General features: G+C 39.0%; 2 protein-coding genes across 2 annotated transcripts in view; one reads left to right on the top strand and one right to left on the bottom strand.

Moving 5' to 3' along the window:
- Positions 1-897: 897 nt before the first annotated feature.
- On the top strand, positions 898-2,339 carry LOC117415722 (uncharacterized). The gene has a single exon (XM_034026436.3). It carries the CDS (start codon positions 1,156-1,158, stop codon positions 1,984-1,986), a length of 831 nt encoding a protein of 276 aa, XP_033882327.3. The 5' UTR covers positions 898-1,155; the 3' UTR covers positions 1,987-2,339.
- Positions 2,340-4,173: 1,834 nt separating this feature from the next.
- LOC117415806 (wings apart-like protein homolog) overlaps positions 4,174-19,236 on the bottom strand; it is a 36,136-nt gene continuing 21,073 nt past the window's right edge. Inside the window, exons 6-20 of the mRNA XM_059026240.1 lie at positions 17,424-17,519; positions 16,811-16,966; positions 16,115-16,251; positions 15,603-15,714; positions 14,194-14,421; positions 12,821-12,932; positions 12,260-12,357; positions 11,979-12,055; positions 9,437-9,612; positions 9,225-9,340; positions 8,815-8,976; positions 7,703-7,916; positions 7,463-7,551; positions 7,048-7,143; positions 4,174-6,764 (exon numbers count right to left, since the gene is read on the bottom strand). Of these exons, the coding sequence (XP_058882223.1) occupies positions 6,699-6,764; positions 7,048-7,143; positions 7,463-7,551; positions 7,703-7,916; positions 8,815-8,976; positions 9,225-9,340; positions 9,437-9,612; positions 11,979-12,055; positions 12,260-12,357; positions 12,821-12,932; positions 14,194-14,421; positions 15,603-15,714; positions 16,115-16,251; positions 16,811-16,966; positions 17,424-17,519 (1,935 nt within the window). The 3' untranslated portion in view covers positions 4,174-6,698. The remainder of the gene's footprint in view (positions 6,765-7,047; positions 7,144-7,462; positions 7,552-7,702; positions 7,917-8,814; positions 8,977-9,224; positions 9,341-9,436; positions 9,613-11,978; positions 12,056-12,259; positions 12,358-12,820; positions 12,933-14,193; positions 14,422-15,602; positions 15,715-16,114; positions 16,252-16,810; positions 16,967-17,423; positions 17,520-19,236) is intronic.

Below are 19,236 nucleotides of genomic sequence, written 5' to 3'. Positions count from 1 at the left end.
AGACACACATGTCATCCTCTAAATATCCTTTCCAGAAATTAAGGACTCTTGTCAACTATCTGTGCAGTTCTGTTGTCGACTTTTGGTTTCCATCTGCCTGATTTTATATTATTATTATTATTATTATTATTATTATTATTATTATTATTATTATTATGTCTTATTAAGTAAAAGCTTTATTGGAAACTTCAGACCCATGTTCTCTACCAGCGAGGCTGCAGTGTATCACAGTAAAGGCACAGTAAGGTGCAAAAAAGCATAGTGGTATCTATGTTTTAATGTTGTTGTTCTTTAATTGCATTCAGAAATTTAAAAAATCCAATGGAACAAAAAATCTGAAAATTGATATTTCACACGAATATATAGAATAAGAGCATTAAGAGCATTACTATCAGCAGCAGCGCTTGGGTTAAGTGTATTATGCAATCTGCTTGTAGCTCCAACGTATTTTTCAAAATGTGTAACCAGCTAGACCTGTCTTATCAATCAGTGCTCATATTGCATCGGTGTATTTACTTTACACAGGCACAGTGAAACGCAGAAAAAAATGCCCAGTGAAGAAGGTCATTCTTCAGAATCCAAGACTGCCAAGGACTCATACCCACTATATAATGAACAACACGTCAACAAGGGCCTCGCTCACCAGCCACATGAAATAGTTCATATAAATAGTTCATAAATAGTTACCGTATTTTCTCTTTCTAAAAACATACATTGCTCAGCCTCAGGAAACGCAGACCTGCCTACAGACCATCATCAGTTAATGGGTAAGGGTACATGCCTGCATATATGAATAGATAAAGTATTGTGATAACTATAATACGTTTAAATATATGCGTGTGTGTGTGTGTGTGTTTACAATGTTCTTCGAAGTACGAGTGACACCTCACCCCCTTTCCTCAGTGATCTTCGAAGCGGATCTAATCCAGATTTGATGAACTTGGTTAATAGACTTCCTCCTCTTGTAATGAAAGAAATTGAATTGCTGCCGCTTGTTTCCTGCACACGACCGTAACTCCGCCCCTCGCGTTCTCCACACGCGCCCCTCTGTAAATAAAAGAAAACCCTTGCCCCCCAAAAAGTTCAGGACAACTTTTACTTTCCAAAGCATAAAGAAGAGTTTGCTGGGTTTTCAAAATCTTACAGCCTGAGAAGATGCAGCAGTTTCACGAAAAACTAGATATCAGATGCTGTCTGGTTGACCATACCGCTTATTCAGCTGGCACAAGTTGTGGAGGTTACAAACAGGCAGAGGCGGGTGTGATTTATCATGACCGAGAAGAAACAGGTCCTCTCCACGGTATAGAGGTCTGGGGAGAATCGGCAGCACAAAACCTCCTTCAAGCTAAATGGATCGACCTTAGCAGCCCAACAGGTCGAGGGAAAGCGCAGTCACTCGAATGCAATCCATGCGCTCTTGTGGAGCTACGGGTACCAGGTACCTCTGGTTACAGCGACAGGGAACCATGCGACCTGGTTCCGGTTCAGAAACGACGTCGCGAGGCTGCCAATGCCCGAGAAAGGAGGCGTATGCTCGGTTTAAATCTAGCTTTCGATCGGCTCAGGAGTGTCATACCGACTCTGGAGAGTGACAAGAAGCTGTCAAAGTCAGAGACTCTTCAAATGGCTCAGATATACATCTCCGCGCTTTGCGACCTGCTTAAAGGCAGAGGGGCCGCGGACAGTGATGCGCAAAAGGAGCGGTCTCAGAGTCCCGGCGGCTGGAACTCTGACTATCTGCCTGGGTCTTGCGAGATAAAGGACAGGCCACCATCTAGTCACGATTCAGAGGACAGGTCACCATCTAGTCACGATTCAGGACATAGAACAATGAAAAGAGGGCAACCCCGGGATTCTCCATCGTGCGTTTTACAGGGTTCCCGGGACTGCTCGGATCGGTCAGACAGCGACTGTGATGAAGCATTCCTGCAAACTGAAATAACGGGTTATATTGATCTCTGGGAACGACAGAATGGGACTAAATGAATACATTATTTAATCAAATACATCGAAGTCAATTTAATAAGAAATATTACAATATTTGTGAATTTGACTGGACTGGTCAACAAAGTCATGTAGGAGGTACACCTACTTTACGCGCCGACAATGTAAAGTCTCATGTCATGTGTGACTTAAAAATATCATGTAATAATGGCTACATGCCGTAATGCAATGGATACTGTAATGTATGTAATGTATTGGATGGCCACCAATTATTGGTATTTGTATAAACGTTTAATATTTGGTACAATTGTAATCATCCTTAATCTTTGCAATATGCCTGTGGTAAATTATGTGGCAAAGTTATGTAAATAAATTTGATTCCGATTTTTCTGTAATTGCTGTACTGTGTGTGTTCTTTTGTTTTGCCTTTAACAAAATGTTAATAAAATCACTGTGGAACTAGACAAAATATACACTAAATTAAATTATAGCTTTAAAAATACATAAAGTGAAACTGATCACAATATTGCATTTAATTTTAAGAATAGGGCAAAAAATGAAATATTTGTGATTAATCATACACTGATCACTGTCAATTTACTTCATGCTTTCTCTGGAACTTACTTTAAGTTTATACTAAACAATAGAGGGTTCTGTAAAAATGAGTTCCATTACATGAGAGTAGGTATTAAAACTTCAGGCTTCAGCACCAAGTAAGACGTAGCTTTACAGCAAAATAATGTGATCCATCTGCGTCTCCATCCATTTGCGTTTCTTTCCTTCTGCCTGGTGTTGATGGCTGAAGTGTAATGCTGACTCCAGGGATCATCTTATTTTGCCTCCCCAGCACATCAGCACACACAACGGCTGCGATGCTGGCTCCGGGGATCAACACAGTGCGGTCTCCCCAGCGCATAAGCATGACAACCGTCTGGATTGAGCTAAGTAGGGTACGCTGGGGTCTTCAAGTGGGCACCTTCGGTGTTTCGTCGACTAGCCCACGACACCTCAAGAGGGCTCGACGGCGATTCTGGCGTCCAAGCATCAACCCCTGCGTCCCCCACTGCCTCAATTTTTATTTTTTTTTAGTTTGTTTTTCGAAATGCAATACATATGACTCAATGAACGTTTAATAACGTTTCATATTTGACGCCAGATCTTACAACACGCGTTTCTTCTGTAAGGGGCTGTTAAAGAAACAGCAGACATATATATATATGCTAAATAAACAAATAATAACACAGTACATTGATCACTTAAACATTTTCATGAGAATTGCAAAATATGTAAATGTGTGAACTGTAGTTGTTCCTCTTGCTGTTCTGTACAGCGTGGGAGTGGAAGAAATTGCTAATCAAACCATCCTGTTGACCTGCACCACAGTATTTAATAATTACAACACCAAACAGATTAATTAAATGACTTTACTATCTGCGCTGTCACTGTGCCAAATTCAGCAAGTCTCCAGTTTAAACAAGTATGCTGTATACTCCTAACTGAATCGACAGGGAAACACCTACAGTAATTTTAAAACTAAAAGATAAAAATATATAAAAATGAAGCTTTCAGAGAGACTGTTGATACTTGAAGTAACATTTTCCCCTGACAATGTTCTGCTTGCACAAAACAGGCCATCAATCATAGGAATGCATCTCAGGGACATCTGACTGTTGCTTAATGGATGTCCCTGCAAACTGCTTGTCCCACAAAGCAGAGGCTACATTCAGCGGTGTCCAACAAGTCTCCTGGGTGTTTTTGGCATGGCAACTTTCGACCCCAGTCACAAGTGTGTCATGACGTATGCAGTGTATTGCAACAAGCAACAGCATGTGCTGCAGTGGCCCAAATCATGGAATCTTCAACACCGGACAAGACACGAACAATGTGCAGGGAACTATACCTGATCCTACACATTATGGCCATTCCCAATTTTTTGTTAGTCAGTGTAGGAACCAACTTTGTGTGTGTGTGTGTGTGTGTGTGTTTTGTTTTTTATCCTGTATCATATAATACAGTTGGTGTACTGTATTAAGCCTACACCTCAGTGTTACATCATCATCTGGAAACCAAGTCACATGACCCCATAACAGGATTTCCTCTAGCTCTAAATATGAAGCTGGCATCTCAAAATGGCTAAAGCAGCTGTAACAGCAACATGACTCACAGGGTAATTGTGTTGCTCCAAATGCTGCAATAAATGAAGCAAATAATTCAAACGGGAACAGCTAGTGTACTGAAAGTAGCAATTTTTATTGGAGTTAAAAGTATTTACAGGTAACCAAAGACAATTCTTGAAACTGGTACAAACTTGGACTTTTTTTATCCTGCAGTTGGCTTTTTTTTGTTTTACTTCAAAAGAACACAACTGAGAAATACGGTATAAAATAAAAAATAGGATTGGATTCAGAAAAGTAGTCTACCATTCTAATTTCCAATAGTCAATATTTACAGAACTATTTACAAAGGTTTTTATTTTATTTAGAATTGCAAATAGACCTCTTGTATACTTTGCAAAATGTAACAAAAGTAATGACTGCAAAAAAATAAAAAAAAAATAAAAAATGACCTTGGCTGGAATTTTTTGTTTTTCAAACAAAATTTGCATTGCTTAAATACAAGAGGTTTAACAGCTTAAAAGGGTTTCTAGTTAATAAGAAAGTCAAATAAAATTATTCTTTATACCTTGGCATTGTAAAAACAATGCAAGTTAAACATACAGTAGGGAGGGGGAAAACACAAAAACAAAGCCACATCTGCTCACTCCAGATCCAGTACATTTTAACCCTCTTCCCATCCCCCAGAACACACACCAATCTGAAAACCAGTAGCTCATGAATACAACAAATGAACATGCTAGGATATGCAGTATCTGAAAACAGATTTAATAGAGAATTTGAGATTTGCATTTTTCTAAACTCAACTAACCATGCTAACAACTTTACCGTGCTCCTATTTTAAGGTATAGCAGAATATGAAAAACATTTTACATTTGCTGGGGGAGAGTGGGGATAAATAATTCTATGTGGATATATGAAAAGACATTATATGGGGGGGGGGGGATTAAATTATAGTTTTGCACAACACAGTTCTCTATAGAATTACTTGGGTTTATAAAAGCATGACCAAGTCAAGAACTAGTAACTCTTGACATTAGCTCTATTCTAATTGTAACAATTTTGGGATAAGCTCCCCAATATCTGAACCATCCGGATAAATTATTTAGTTTCAATTAAAAAGAAAAAAATAAAATTGGGACAGAATCAATGCAATCCCTTGAACTCTAAGTGCTTTATTAAAATAGGCATGTTCATAAAACAAGGTTTACAGTCCTGCTGTGTTTCTTTTCTTATTTAATTTAAAACCAAGTTCTTAACCAATTTACAACACCCCTGTGAACATACCACTCTGCATTGATGGAAACTATAATTAAGAGACCTTTTCCTTTAAACCAGGGTATATGGGTTTTACCAACAAAATTTAAAACTGGAAAAAATACTGCCAGCTGTACTACTATATATTTCATGAACAAATACTTACTATTCAACCTCTTAAGTGACGGGAGTCGCAGACTTGCTTAAGATACTGTGCATCTTTACGTTGGTTCCTTTCATTACTGTCTTATGACTGACCAAGGTTTAAAAATGATGGACATGGTTGGAACAAAGAACTTAATTGGAATAGCCATGTTGTGACAAATGTATTCCATATAATGAAACCCTATCTGCCAAGAAAGAACTCCAATCAATGCGACGGTCTGATAGATCAACTGCTTTATTGTTCCACCAAAGCAACTGAAAATCCTTTCAGTGGGTCAACACCTACCACTGCTGTTAGCTGCATGTTGAACCATAACTACTGAAATATGCCATTTTACAAGTCAATACAAAACAACTGCACCTGGAGAGCAAAATCTATTTTTGGCCCCCTCACACCCACTGAAAGTAGAGAAAGCTAGTTATATTTGTATAAACATTCTAGATAATATAATGGCTTAATTTAAATGGTTTGGGGTTAAAAAAAAGGAACTGTAATACCAAGTAAGCAAATGGCTTTGGTACAGTTCGGCTGTAAGCTTTCCTCTTTCTGCCTTTGGCAACAATTTCGTTAGATGTCAAATTTGCCAAACTAGCTGAGACACAGTATACTTAGGCACTTCAGTGAACCCCCCCACCCCACCCCCCCCATGTCAAATTATTTGGTATTTTACCCCTGCATTTCCCCCTTAAAATTAACCAAATTATAATTCATGCTGTGACAAATAAACAAAAGTTTTTGAGACCGTGCTAATCTAGCAATGATCCACAATTAGCCTCAGCTAAGCAGCAATGGGAGTTTAGCTGAAACTGCTGCAGTTTTTTTTTTTTTTTTTTGTAGAGCAACATTGAGATAAGCTTTTCCAAAAACTATTTATTTGAGGCAGATGTGATTAGGAGTCATGAAAGCAGATAACTTTAAATGGCCTATAGCTTGCCAGAACAGCTCACTTATTTTTATAAAAACTATAATAGAAAGTCTGCAGCCTCACATACAGGTTTCTGTTTAACGCAGACCATTGTACTTGCCAGTTTAAAATCAAACAAATGAAAATAAAACACACAATAGAGTGCAAGCCTGACAGACATCAAAGCTTAAGTTTGCTGCAAAGAGATGCTTATGACTGACAAATGGGCCAGTTTGTGTTTGTATGTCTTGGCTTCTTTCCCCATTGCACTCCTCTGGTCGGGTCCTGCATGATCCAGCTAAAGCCAAGTGCTCTAACAGTGCTCCAAATAATCAATCACCCGAGAGATGGACTTCTGTCCTGTCGTTCCAACAGCACACTGCAGGAAGAGGGGAAGGGACAGCAGGTTACACACAAGCAGGACTTATTAAAAATGAAAGCAAGAAATGTAATTCAGGATTTACTTATTGGAACAAGGAATTTCCTTAAGCATAGAATGGAAGGGAAGGCCATCTTCTGGCTAACATTAAGCTCTAGAATCAAACACTCATGGCACACAGCAACATGAAGCAGCAAGGCTGGCATAGCTAAACAGTGCCAACTTTGTGCTCAATGCTTAAATATTCAAACACACTTACACATTAATGCATGGCTTCACTTACCGTAAGGTTCATGAAATTTAAGAATTTTTTAAGCATTTCTGTCATTATTGAGAAATCTCCTTTAGGTAAAATTTCCCTCACAGTAGTCACATTCATCTGCAAAAGGGAAATAAAACATTAGTTTTACCCAGGGTTACATTTCTAAAACAGTCCTACTGTAGAGAACTGTGAATGTCGGGTTGAAAACACAGGCAAGTTGTCCTGGCATTTACATTATCCAGATAACACCTCTAACACACATACATCATTTTATAAACACAGCAGGTGTCAGTAGCATGAAAGTGACACCATGACATACAGACTTTGAAGGAACCACAGCAAAACTACTGTCCATGTAAAGTTTAACCAACCTCAAGGACTTTGTGTAACAGGTAAATAGATTCTACCTGACATAACTGATTAAGAAGTTACTTACAGGACTCCCTTGGCAAAGACAGCCCAGTAACAGTGCAGTATACGAAGCTACAATGCAGTCCTCCATATGTTTGCCAGCATGTTGAAGAGCTGGGGAAATACAAGACGAGAACAATTTTATTTAACTTTTTCCCCACCAGTAAAAGTTTATGAAACATTACCAAATAAACTCCCTATTTTCTAAGTTCTCAGTTTGTTTGAAGCCAGTTACATAATCCACTTGATGAAATAAGACGTGTACCTTTGTTCAGGTCGAGTTCCTCATCCTCTTCCTCTTTCTTCTCCTTCTCGTTTGTATTGCTATTGATATGGTTCTCGGATGCGACCCACTGGATCTCTCCGCTGGTCTCCTGCCACTCCCCGCTCTGGTCCAGCTGAGGCTTGGGTGCGTCATTAATGAAATCGTCCGTCTCTGTCTCTGCCAGAACGGCAGCACGTTCTCGCTGAAGGAACAGCTGAAACCACAGAAAGAATTAAATACATAAAAGCAGGACTTAAACTTTAACCCTTTGCAGTCAATTTATTAAGTGCGCGTCAGGTCCAATTTATTTTCACACGCGCAGTTAATTTTAGACACGCTGCTTAAAAGTATTTTTTTTTCCAGTCAAACGGGTTTAAAAGGCCCTGTATATCAACAAAGCACTCACTAGGCATCTCCAGCCCCGCCCCACCCTTTCGTTCTCTATAGCTTTCGCTAATAAATAAATAATAGTCGTACATACCGATCAATCATCTCCTGATCACTCGTTTTATCACCTCAATAATGTGATCCAAGTCATTATTTTATTACTATAACATCTCCAAAAAGCTCTGCAAATGTCCGTGATATTCTCAGAGCGCTGATGCAGTACCATCCAGCTTGTTTCCTTATGACCGCCCCTATCTGATGCCAGGGGCAAGTATGACTATTCATGAGATACGCCCTTTTTTTTTTTTTCGGCTTGTCTCAGCTCCTGTCGCTCCCACTCGGCCATTGAATGGTTTTCTCTTTTTCCGTAGAAAAAAACAACTAAAAACCAGTTTTTTGCGTATTTTTGATGATGTCGGACAAGGTCCGATATTGGACCTGATAGGAATAATTGCAATGTCGGACCAGGTCCGACATAGGACCGCAAAGGGTTAAGGCAATATACATCTACCTCTAACCCCCCAGTATGTCAGGATTGTAACTTAAGTGACGCATTTTACCCAAACTGAGAAACTCAGTCTGGCTGAACAGACTACATTTAATTATTTATTTTTTTTTTTTTTTTTTTTTTAAATCAATCCAAGTTTGACAGCCTTAAACAAACCCAAAACAGTTTTAGCCGTTCAACGATTAAATCTCTGTCTCCAAAATCACACTGCTTTCACCTGTACCAAGGCTGCAATGGCACTCATAGACCCCTCTGTTTTGAGCTCCTCTCCCTCTGCAACGCAGATCGTTTCGAAGGGCTCACAGTCCATCTGCATCTCCACCAGGCAGTGCCTGTTCCTGGCACTGTACTCTACCAGGTTGATCAGCAAGCCAAGTCCCTTAAGAGCACAACAGAATAAAGCAATGTCAGCAACAAAGATGCAAAACACCACACCACAAGTGATGGTACCATTAAGAAGAAGTACAACTACATCCACAGCAGGACGAATAGCATCTGAAATTCCAATCCATCAAAAGTAGACCACATTTTGGATATCCTCAATAAACTCTCTTGGGACAGTAAATTACCCAAAATTTGAGCAAAGAAAAAAAAAAGGAGAAACACATACAGATTGTGTAATCTTACCAGCACTCTGATGTCAAATCTCTGTTCCTGAGCAAGGTACTGTGGGACCCGCAGTACACAGTGCAATGCTGTGATTATGAAAGAATCCTGCTCCCCCGTCTTTGTGCTTCCCCACTCTGTAGATACAAAGACAATTGAAACGTTTCAATAATGGATCACCTCCCAATCCTGGCATAACAAATCAACACACAGTAGTTGGAGTCACTGCTCACCGTTGTCATGGGTAAGGTTGAGTAAGACTCCGATGATGGCTCTCATGCAGTCCTCCACGGCTTTTCCCACATTCCCTGAGGAGCTACGGTGCGGTAGGGATTTGCCATCTGCAGAAGCCAGGCTACTGGCTACATGGTTATACCGCTGGATCATCTCTTCACAGTGCCACAGCCCTCTGCATAAGGAGAAAAGACACCAAATTGTTAAGAGTATCAGAGATTCGGGCTCCCGAGTGGCGCATCCAGTAAAGGCGCTCCTCGCAGGATGTGCTCTATAGCCTGGAGATCGCAGGTTCGAATCCAGGCTATGTCACAGCTGACCGTGACCGAGAGTTCAAATTGGCTGAGCGCTGCCCGGGTAGGGAGGGCTTAGGTCGGCAGGGGAATCCACGGCTCACCGCGCATCAGCGACCCCTGTGGCCGATAGGGCGCCTGTGGCTCTGCAGCGGAGCCGCCAGATCTGTGTTGTCCTCTGGCACTATAGGTCTGGTGGCATTGCTGTGGATCTGCAGTGCGAAAAATGACGGCTTGGAAGGAGCACGTTTCGGAGGACGCATGTTCCACCTCCGTTTCCCGAGTCGGCGGGGGTGTTGCGAGCGTTGAGCCGGGGATACAGATAATAATTGGGCATGCTAAATTGGGGTGAAAACCGGGGTAAAAATAATTGGCGACGACTAAATTTAAAAAAAATAAATAAATAAATTAAAAAAAAGAGTATCAGAGATTCATCAACACTTGCTTGATGAATTCTCAGGGGCATTATACTTTCTCTACACACAGCAATGATCTCAAATGTCTGCAACAGAGTGGTAACTTCAAAGGAATCCAGAATACATGTTTAATTTAATGCATTGTTACTTAAGAATGCCAAACAAAGTCAACCAAAAAAAAAAAAAAAGCAAATCTAAACAAATAAAGACAAATAAAGATTGCAGGACTGTTTCATTGTAAAATAATAATAAAAAAATTATAAAAATAAAACCTGTAGCTGCAAATTGCTCAAACAAATGACAAGCCAAGACCCTGTGTAACATCAGCAGTAACAAAAGGGGTCTTTTATGTTCACCAGGGAACTGAGCAGCAGTTCAAAGATAATCAGCTTCATTCTAAAATCAGCAAGAAGGCAAAGCAAGAGTGACCTTGCTTTCTGTGTTTTGTAATTGAAAAGGAACTTCTCTTCATGGTATAAAAATAAACTAATTATACCGTACTAGGCTTGACTAACAAGCAAATGTATTTTGGGGGGTAGGGGGTAAAATAGAAATAAGCCAGCCAGCCTACACAAGTTTCACATTTATGTAGGAATTAAACAAAAAATAATAACTCCACATCCACAAGCTCAAGTACCTATAACAGATCAAGCTGTGGACTCCAAATTCAATCTATACCTTCCATTTACTAAAACTGTTTTATACAAGATGGAAATATAACACAGTGGCACTCAAACAAGCTTAACAGTCAAATTTCTACCAAACTTTGAAAGTGTTAGTACTTAAACATGCAGTCCAGTTCAAGGGGTCCAATAAAACTTAAGACTTCAGCTCTTAAGGTTACAGATTCAATAAACCAAATCCTGTACCGTCAGCACAGATGATGCAAATGAAAACTGAACTAGTAAGCTGCCATCAATTAACAAAACGGCAGGCTTTGCAGGATCCGTTTTGAAAATAAAAAATAAAAAAAGACATCAACTGGAGGTTTAACTTGTGTATCCCTCCCTTGGTTCTTCCAAATTGAATTATGGAAAAGCTGAATGAACACAGCAAGTTGTGGCTGCCTGCTTTGTTGTCCTAGCCTTGCTCCCTCTGCCTGAATGCTGACACTGCAAGCACGGTTCAGCAGGGTTATGTCTGTGGAAGGGGTCTGGTTCGTGCCCTGCAAGGGCCTTTTCTAATTCTATTAGCGGCGGAAGTACAGTTACAGACAAGCTGTTGTGCTAGACTTTGTTAAAGTCTGTGGATCTGTAGGTGCCCAATCGAACACTGAAATAAGGTCCATATTCATACGCAGATGGGGAGTAAACTAGGTTCACTACCTGCTGCAGGCTTTAGGCTAAGTGTAGAATATTGGTCACAAACTGCAACTATGAAAGAACCCTTTCTTTTAGATAGAGGGCTTTTACATATAGGATAATAGATGGAGTTAAATACATGGCTGTGTTTCCACAACACAAATAACAATGACGGAAAAAAAAAACCTCAATGCAACTTAGAATATTTTATCAATGTTTTACTTGTAAAAGGAAAGGGAACATTTCCTTTGTAAACTAAAAATTGAAAATGTGTAGCTGCCGGGAAAATTAAATACAGGTCCAGGACAAAAGCAAGAGAGGATTACAAGTTTTGAGACAAAGGAGAAAAAGTGTTTAACCTTATAAAATCAACCTGCATAGCACCCTTAAGTAGAGGTAGTGATCAGCTCTGAACCCCTGCTCTGTAAATGAGATGCAGTCTCAGTAGATTGTTCTTGAATAAATAATAAAATTTACAAGCACCAAATGTACCAGGATTTTGTGTAATCTCAATTAAGTATGTCAACTCACCTTGCTGAAGAGACTATGAGTTGGGAATCTTTGTAGGCAATCAGGTAGCTCTGATTCTCAGGGTTGTGAACAGTCACCTGTATCAAAGAATAAACAGCCAGGATCAGCTTTTCATTAAATGCAGATTAAAGAATTATTTAAAGCAGACTTTATGTATGTTCTAAAGATAAGCACAGTTAAAAGGAGAGCAATCCAGGTTGAATTACCATAGTAACCAACAGCTTTTATTTTCTAGGACACAAGATTCAATTGCCATTAACAACCTCAAAATCATTACTTACACTCTCCAGAACCCGTAAACACCTCTCAGCTCCCCTAAGGGAAGCAACCAAATTCTCTTCATCATCCTCATGGCTCAGGTTTTCTACACATTCTTTTACTGCAGGCAGGACACAAAATACAGATCAGCTCTCTTAAGACACACATGCACAATTTGCATAACCAGTGGTTTCTCCCACCCAGTCGATTTTGACCATGCTGTGAATTGGTATCTAGTGTTCATTTTGTCAAAGTCAAAGCTGGTCAGGCATGACTTAAACCCTGCTGGTGAGAATAAGAACTTGCTTCCAAGAAATCCAGCATTTGCTGCTACTGATAAGTAGCCACAGAGCACAAACCATTGCCAAACCTAACTACCCAAATAAATTAACCAGTTGTGTGTAATAGCCAGGCAATTTATTTTCTAATTATATACTAATTATTTATTTTCTAATTATCTACTACTATCTAGAGCTACATTTACACAACGTAACACTTGTATATTACAGTTCAATGGTGTTTTCATACACGACAGCTTTTATAAATTAAAAGACAACAGTATACTGGTCATGGAAATTCTCTACCTTTATCTACAATGTGATCCAGACCACCCAGTAACCGCAGCTCCTCTTTGAACCAGTCCCCTGCTCTTTTGGAGGTCAACGATAACAGTGTTTCCATGGCTAAATGTCCTGACTGAAAGCAGAAAGTTAAATGTTAGCTAAACCCCAGCCTTGGTGTATGTTGTAGTTATAGTTAAAATAAAACAAGCCAGGAGTGGTCACTCATACTGCAAAATGGCTTGTGTGTTTCTTCACTAAGGTTATTTATTTATTTATTAAAGAATGATTCACAACTTCTTGATAAGTCAGTTACTGCTTGATTGTTGTATATACAGTTAAGCTATAAAAGGTGTACCGTCAGTACATTAACAGGAAAGCATTTTTCATAAAGGCAGCGAGGTTGCTCACACATGCAATACTTAAAGTAATATTTTCCCCCCTCAGTTATCCTTATCCTTATCCTTATATAAATACCAGTGGGTCAACAACACTAATAAAGTGACAAAGTGTTTGGGTTTTTGCTTTAGAATATCCAGGGTGGCAATATGGTGGTAGGATATTGAAATAAATAGAGAATGCATGATGATTTGTTAAATTGTCACAACCAGCAATCCAGACTCCTATTTAAAACATTCATTGTTGTGTTCTCGGATACTTCCATCCCAATTGTTTGAAATGTCAGGAGGAGCAGGTGGCGCTAGACAGCGACTTGGATGATGACCCCTAATTTTGGTGCGTACCAAACCATTTCTGCTGGTACCTACGTGAGAATTTAATGATAAAAGTTGTGTGAACCCCTGGCTATACCAAACGTTTATCTACATGGGTTTCAAATGACTACCTACCCCTTTAAAAAAAATTAATGAAACCATTTCACAATAGCTGACCGTAAACATTATTAAAACGAGTAACTTCACATTTAAAATAGTACTCTAGTTTCAAGGAACCTGGACAGTCAGCATTTTCAACCAATCAGCTTTTGCTGAGGGAACAGAACGTCACATGGTTTGAATTTTACAGCAATGATGCCCAAGTAAGGGACGACCAGCAGAGGGAGTAGGAAAATCAATTTGTTCAAAAGCTACAGTAGATGAGATTCAGTTGCTTTTAAATACAAAACTGCTTGTGAGAGTCATTATCTACATTTCATGCAAATATATTATGCATGCAACAATTTTACAAAGATGTGAAACCCAGCTTATTTGTTTAAGACAAACATCAGATTTAGCACTAAAGAACTGCTCGATGTTTGCACGCACATGATTTTACAGAGCTGGCCTGTTCTTTCCAATTAAGAATTTCACTTTAGGAGCGCCATCTGGCGACTGGCAAGAAGATTTTTATTTGTTCTCCATCAGTTTTAGTTCATTCCCAAATAGAGAAAATTGTCTCACCGTAATGTTCTCTAGATCTAGATGCTTGTTGTGTACTGTTTCGCAGAGCTTACGAATCTTCTCTTTAACTTTATTTATCTCCTTTTCATTGAGTTGAATCGCTACAGAGGAGTCCTGTTCCAGCTCCAGGAGTCGAATCATCAGGTCCAGGCTGGCTCGGTCCAGATCCATGTTCAGCCGGTCCCTGCTCAGGATGTACATCAGCGAAGCAGTACACAATGCCAGATTCTAAGTAAAGGGCAATTATACAATTAGAAATGCATACGCATGGATAGGAGGAATGCTTCCCATGATAAAATGTTATTGCAACTCTTGGATTATTAAATTAGCAATGCAGGAATTATTATATTAGTTCTACAGAGGGTGGAGTATAGAGCTTTAGCAGCATGACTAACATTTGTCAGTGTGATCTGCAGAAACAACCATACAAGAGATACATTTATATATAAAAAAAATATATAAAAAAAATATATAAAAAATCGGTCCAAAAAATTAAAAATAAGACCAAATATTAATTTCTTTAGTTTATGGTGCAATTTGGAGAAAGTACTGTGTTTGGGTGGTGGGATTCCGACATTACAATTTTCCCATTCCGGTCCGATGTTGGACCCTGTCCGACATCAAACAGACGTAAAACACAGATCTCTAGTCGTTTTTTCGCCAGAAAAAAGCAGAGAAAACCATTCAATGGCCGAGTGAGACCGATAGGAGCCGAAAAAGATAAAAAAAAAAAAAAGGGGGCGGGTCTGAGCAACACACATAGCCCCGGCACCACAGAGAAAACAACACGGACATAAACAAACAAGACAGCTGCTTCTGCATCCAGCGCTCAAAGAATATCAGACATTTGCAGAGCTTTTTGAAATGTTATAGTAGCAAAATAATGTCTTGGATCGCATTATTGAGGAGTTTGGTGATAAAACAAGTGATCAGAAGATGATTTATCGGTATGCATGACTATGAAGAGGTATGTGAAAAATACAGCGAACAAGGGGTGGAGCGGGGCTGGAGATGCAGTACTGAGTGTCCTGTTGATATACAGTGCCTTTTAAACCTGTTTACTGTGAAAAAAAATGCTTTTAAAACAGCACGTCTAAAATAAACTGCGCATGTGAAAATAAATTGGACCAGACGCGCCGAATAAATGGACCGCAAAAGGTTAAACACCTTTAGCCTGTCTACAGGTCTAGAGAGCTTTCAATAAAATGACACATTTCAAAAAGGGAAGGAGTCATTTTCTTTCCACTGATAAGTTCCTTTTTGATTCTCTCCTGTGCATTTGCTCACCAATGCTTCATATCCCTGGTAAAAACCACATCATATTTAAATAGCAAGGCTAAGTCTTCTTAAATGGTTTTACAGGATCAAGGGGACTCGCTTTTCATTTAAATAAGAACATATAGACCTACCGGGTGCTGAGGGGCATCGTTTAGCGTTTTGAAGACCTGAGCTACCATCCCATGGGCTCTTAAGTGCATTCGGAAACTAGGCATGGCACACTTTGAAGCCAGGCTGATAATACTGAAAAACACAAAATCAACACACGGAACAGTGTATTATTACATAAAACATTAGGATTAGTTTACAATGCACTATACAGTGTTTACATTCAGAGCAAGATGTGTTGACTGTGTATGCTATATATTATTCTAAACAGATGTAGTGATTGTCATCAGCATTGCTTGATTGTACTATACCTAAAAATCAGTTAACATTTTCTTCTAATCAGCAAAAAAAAAAAAAACACACACACACACACACACCAAGCACTACCGACCAAACACACAAACATTATTTAACCAGTCTCCCAAGATACTGAAATTCTTCTCAATGAGCATTCAAGTCTGTTTATTTGGATTTCCACAAGAATGTCACGTGATGTGTGGGTTAAGCGAGCTTAAAGGGCACAAAAAAGGCTTACCTAAGGCAGCGTGTGTTGAGGGGCTGACTGCTCTTCAAACCTGTCTGTAGGTACTCAAAATCATCCGTAAACTCCTGGTTTTCTCCAAACTCCACCACATCATTAAAGTGCTTTACATGCTGGACAACAGTGTATAACTGAAATGAAATATAAAAAAACAATAAACAAACATTTACACAATCCAACTTACCTGTGGTTTTAGTTACGTCAGTAGCTAATTGTCCAATATAACGGTTTGGGGAGGGTAACGTCTGGCCACTAAGTGTACACATGCCTGAGGAATCCACTCAATTTTTTCATATTCATTTAAAATAGTTTTTTCCTAACAGATGGACACTTGTTTATTCCAACAATTCCTGCTGGCAGATGCAGAGATAAAACTGATCCACTGTGAGACTACTGTCTATCACCCTATTCTTTGGTGTGCAGTCAAAGTTAGCATTAAATGAAAATGGCTGATTTCTATAAAACTTCCACCAAGCTATGAGACAAATCTTCTTGGACAGGCTCCATATTAAATAAAACTTTAATTTCAGCGTCAATACAACCTTCAACTGGGATCTAATGGTTAAATATGCTGACGTAAGCCAACGATGACCAATGATAACACACTAGCCTTGATAAAACCGATAACCTAATTTTATATTAGGTGGGTGGGTGGGTGGTGGGGCAGGCATTTAGCTTCACATTGCTTACCTCTTTGTCTTCTTTCCTACATTTCAGTGCAGTAACAATGTATTGGTAGGGCTGGGTGGGCATTGTCACAGACTTGATCACTCTGGGAGGTGGTGGGGGAGCCTTAAATAACCCATCATCTTTATGGGCAGTTGTCTCCTTTGTCGATATACTGGCCTGCAAAACCAACAGCTATGTATCTACCAGCAGGCAAGCTTTGGGTCTTATGATGATGACTCATGGATACATTAAAAACACAATTATTATTTTTATTTTTTTCCTGGAATAGCATACCCCCTACGCTAGAATACATCTGTATCAGGTACACGTCTGATAATCAGACACAGCACTACGTTTATACAAAAAAAAATGCAGAGTGATTCAGGATTTATCTGAAATATATATTGTGTATTTTATGCTATCAGGAGATACCAAATTTTAATTTCTCATTTCCACAATACTATATTCTGCTTTCTGGAATCAACACTGTAGATAAATAGACCATTTTAAAGTGTGACCAGCAGTGTGTATTTCACATGTTATATAGGGTTATTTTATACAATGGCATTCTACTGTATTTCGTATATTAGGGCTGCATTCAGTCAGCAGTGTAACAGATTGCAGCAGTACTCACCGGAGCACTATGAAATCTCGACAGCGGGGGAGGTGGTAGCTCCTCAGGCTCTGGCCGATTCCAATGTCTGGCGTTGTATACAGCTTTAGTGGGAGACTGGAAAAAGGGAAAGAAACCACACATTAAAAGGACATCTTTAACACACAAACTTGTTTATACCTCACTATTCGAGTCTGCTGTTCAGATACATTTTATTTTAGTAAGTTTGCACTTAGCCATATGCACCACTAGCTAACACCATCCATATGGAAAAGCATTAAAAGTAGAAACAATGTCACTCAAGTTACATTGCTGAAAAAAAAAAATATATATTTTCATATCTATTTTCAGGTTTTCACCAAAACAGTGGACCAAATGTTTACCTCTTTTCTGGTTTCATTTATAGTATTGCGGAAAGGAGTGGACACTACATTTCTACAATAGCTGTACTATTCATGCAAAAGTATGTTTAAGCTGGTGACATTTTTACATTGACTACAATAATGCACACATTGATGGCTGGGAGGTTTTCTGAAAAGTTCTCCAAGGAAATGCTAAAGCATCACTGAGACATGAAACATTGCAGGGGCAGCAATGTGCAACAGGACTACTAGGAACATCACTTGTTCTTAATGGGCACTGTAGATCATTTTTTATTTTATTTAATTTTTTTTAAATTGCAGAACACAGGATTTCCACTAGAGGTACGCTGACGTCAATAAAACATGAATACGCAACTGTATAAATAAAAAATGAATAAATGAACCAAATCAAATAAAGGACTTAACCACCAATCTGCTTATCCCACGATTTCCATGTGGAGTGCATGAGAGTCCAAATTTGTCACTCACGTGAGAATGTGTGCAGGCGCTTATATGTGCATCTGCAAAGCTTAACACGTCTAACGTGCTTCAATGAAAAAAATAAGAAAACTATTGTAAAAGTGTATGCAGTTTTGTTTTTTACTGGCAGATGGCAGCAGTCACTAAGAAATGTGCTTGACAGACCGGGTCATCTGTATACACACAGCTGAGAGTGAAAAATGGATGCCTGTGTATCTACAAAGAATAAAATGAGGAGATTTGTTTATTTGTTGGTGTTACAGGTTGTAAGGAAGCCTTGTTTGGTACTGGTCAAAAACAGCCTATTTAATGTACCTGCACTTCACAGAATTCATATAACAGCGCTATACACCAGTGCCTGAAACTTGGGAAGATACTGTATATGATGTGATTGAAAATTTGCGACGCAAGTTTTCTGATGTATATGCGCTAGTAAAGACGTTAGCATTGATGAGGGTTTGAAGTGCATCTGCTTTGAAATTTATCACAAAAAATAATTTCTAAAAAGGAATGTGCCTGCACAAGTATTATAATATTATAATGCTGCCACTGTAAAAAAAAAAAAAACAACAACATGGAAATTGCCAAAATAAATGGGCAGCTGGGTTGTTAAATTCAAAATCAGGAATATGGAAAACGTGGAAAATTATTTAATTGCTAGACTATGCCTATGCATTAGTTAAACTGGTACAAAGCAGAGTATATACTGTAGATTTCAGATGGCAACTTATACTGCCAAGTACAGCTTAATTTACAATGGGCGAAATTATTTTGCTGGCAGTCATTCAAACCTACTGCTGTACAGTTTCATAGCATTTAATTATGTCTTGGAGACATGGCAATAAGGAGCACCGTCTTCAATTAAAATAACATTTAAAAACTATAACTTGCACTTTGACATTTCTTAGAACTTAAGAACCTTTATTGATGACAAAGAGACAATTTGGTTCTAGGAGGTGGTTTTTATAGAGCCAGACCACAGCAGAAAACTA

This window comes from Acipenser ruthenus, chromosome 7 (assembly GCF_902713425.1).
Source record: "Acipenser ruthenus chromosome 7, fAciRut3.2 maternal haplotype, whole genome shotgun sequence".
NCBI lineage: Eukaryota > Metazoa > Chordata > Actinopteri > Acipenseriformes > Acipenseridae > Acipenser > Acipenser ruthenus.
The sequence above is the reverse complement of the archived record's forward strand: the minus strand, read 5'-3'. Positions and strand labels throughout refer to the sequence as shown.

Excerpts from the sequence above, each read along its gene's own strand:
- LOC117415722 (XM_034026436.3), top strand. The coding sequence starts at position 1,156 with ATGCAGCAGTTTCACGAAAAACTAGATATCAGATGCTGTCTGGTTGAC.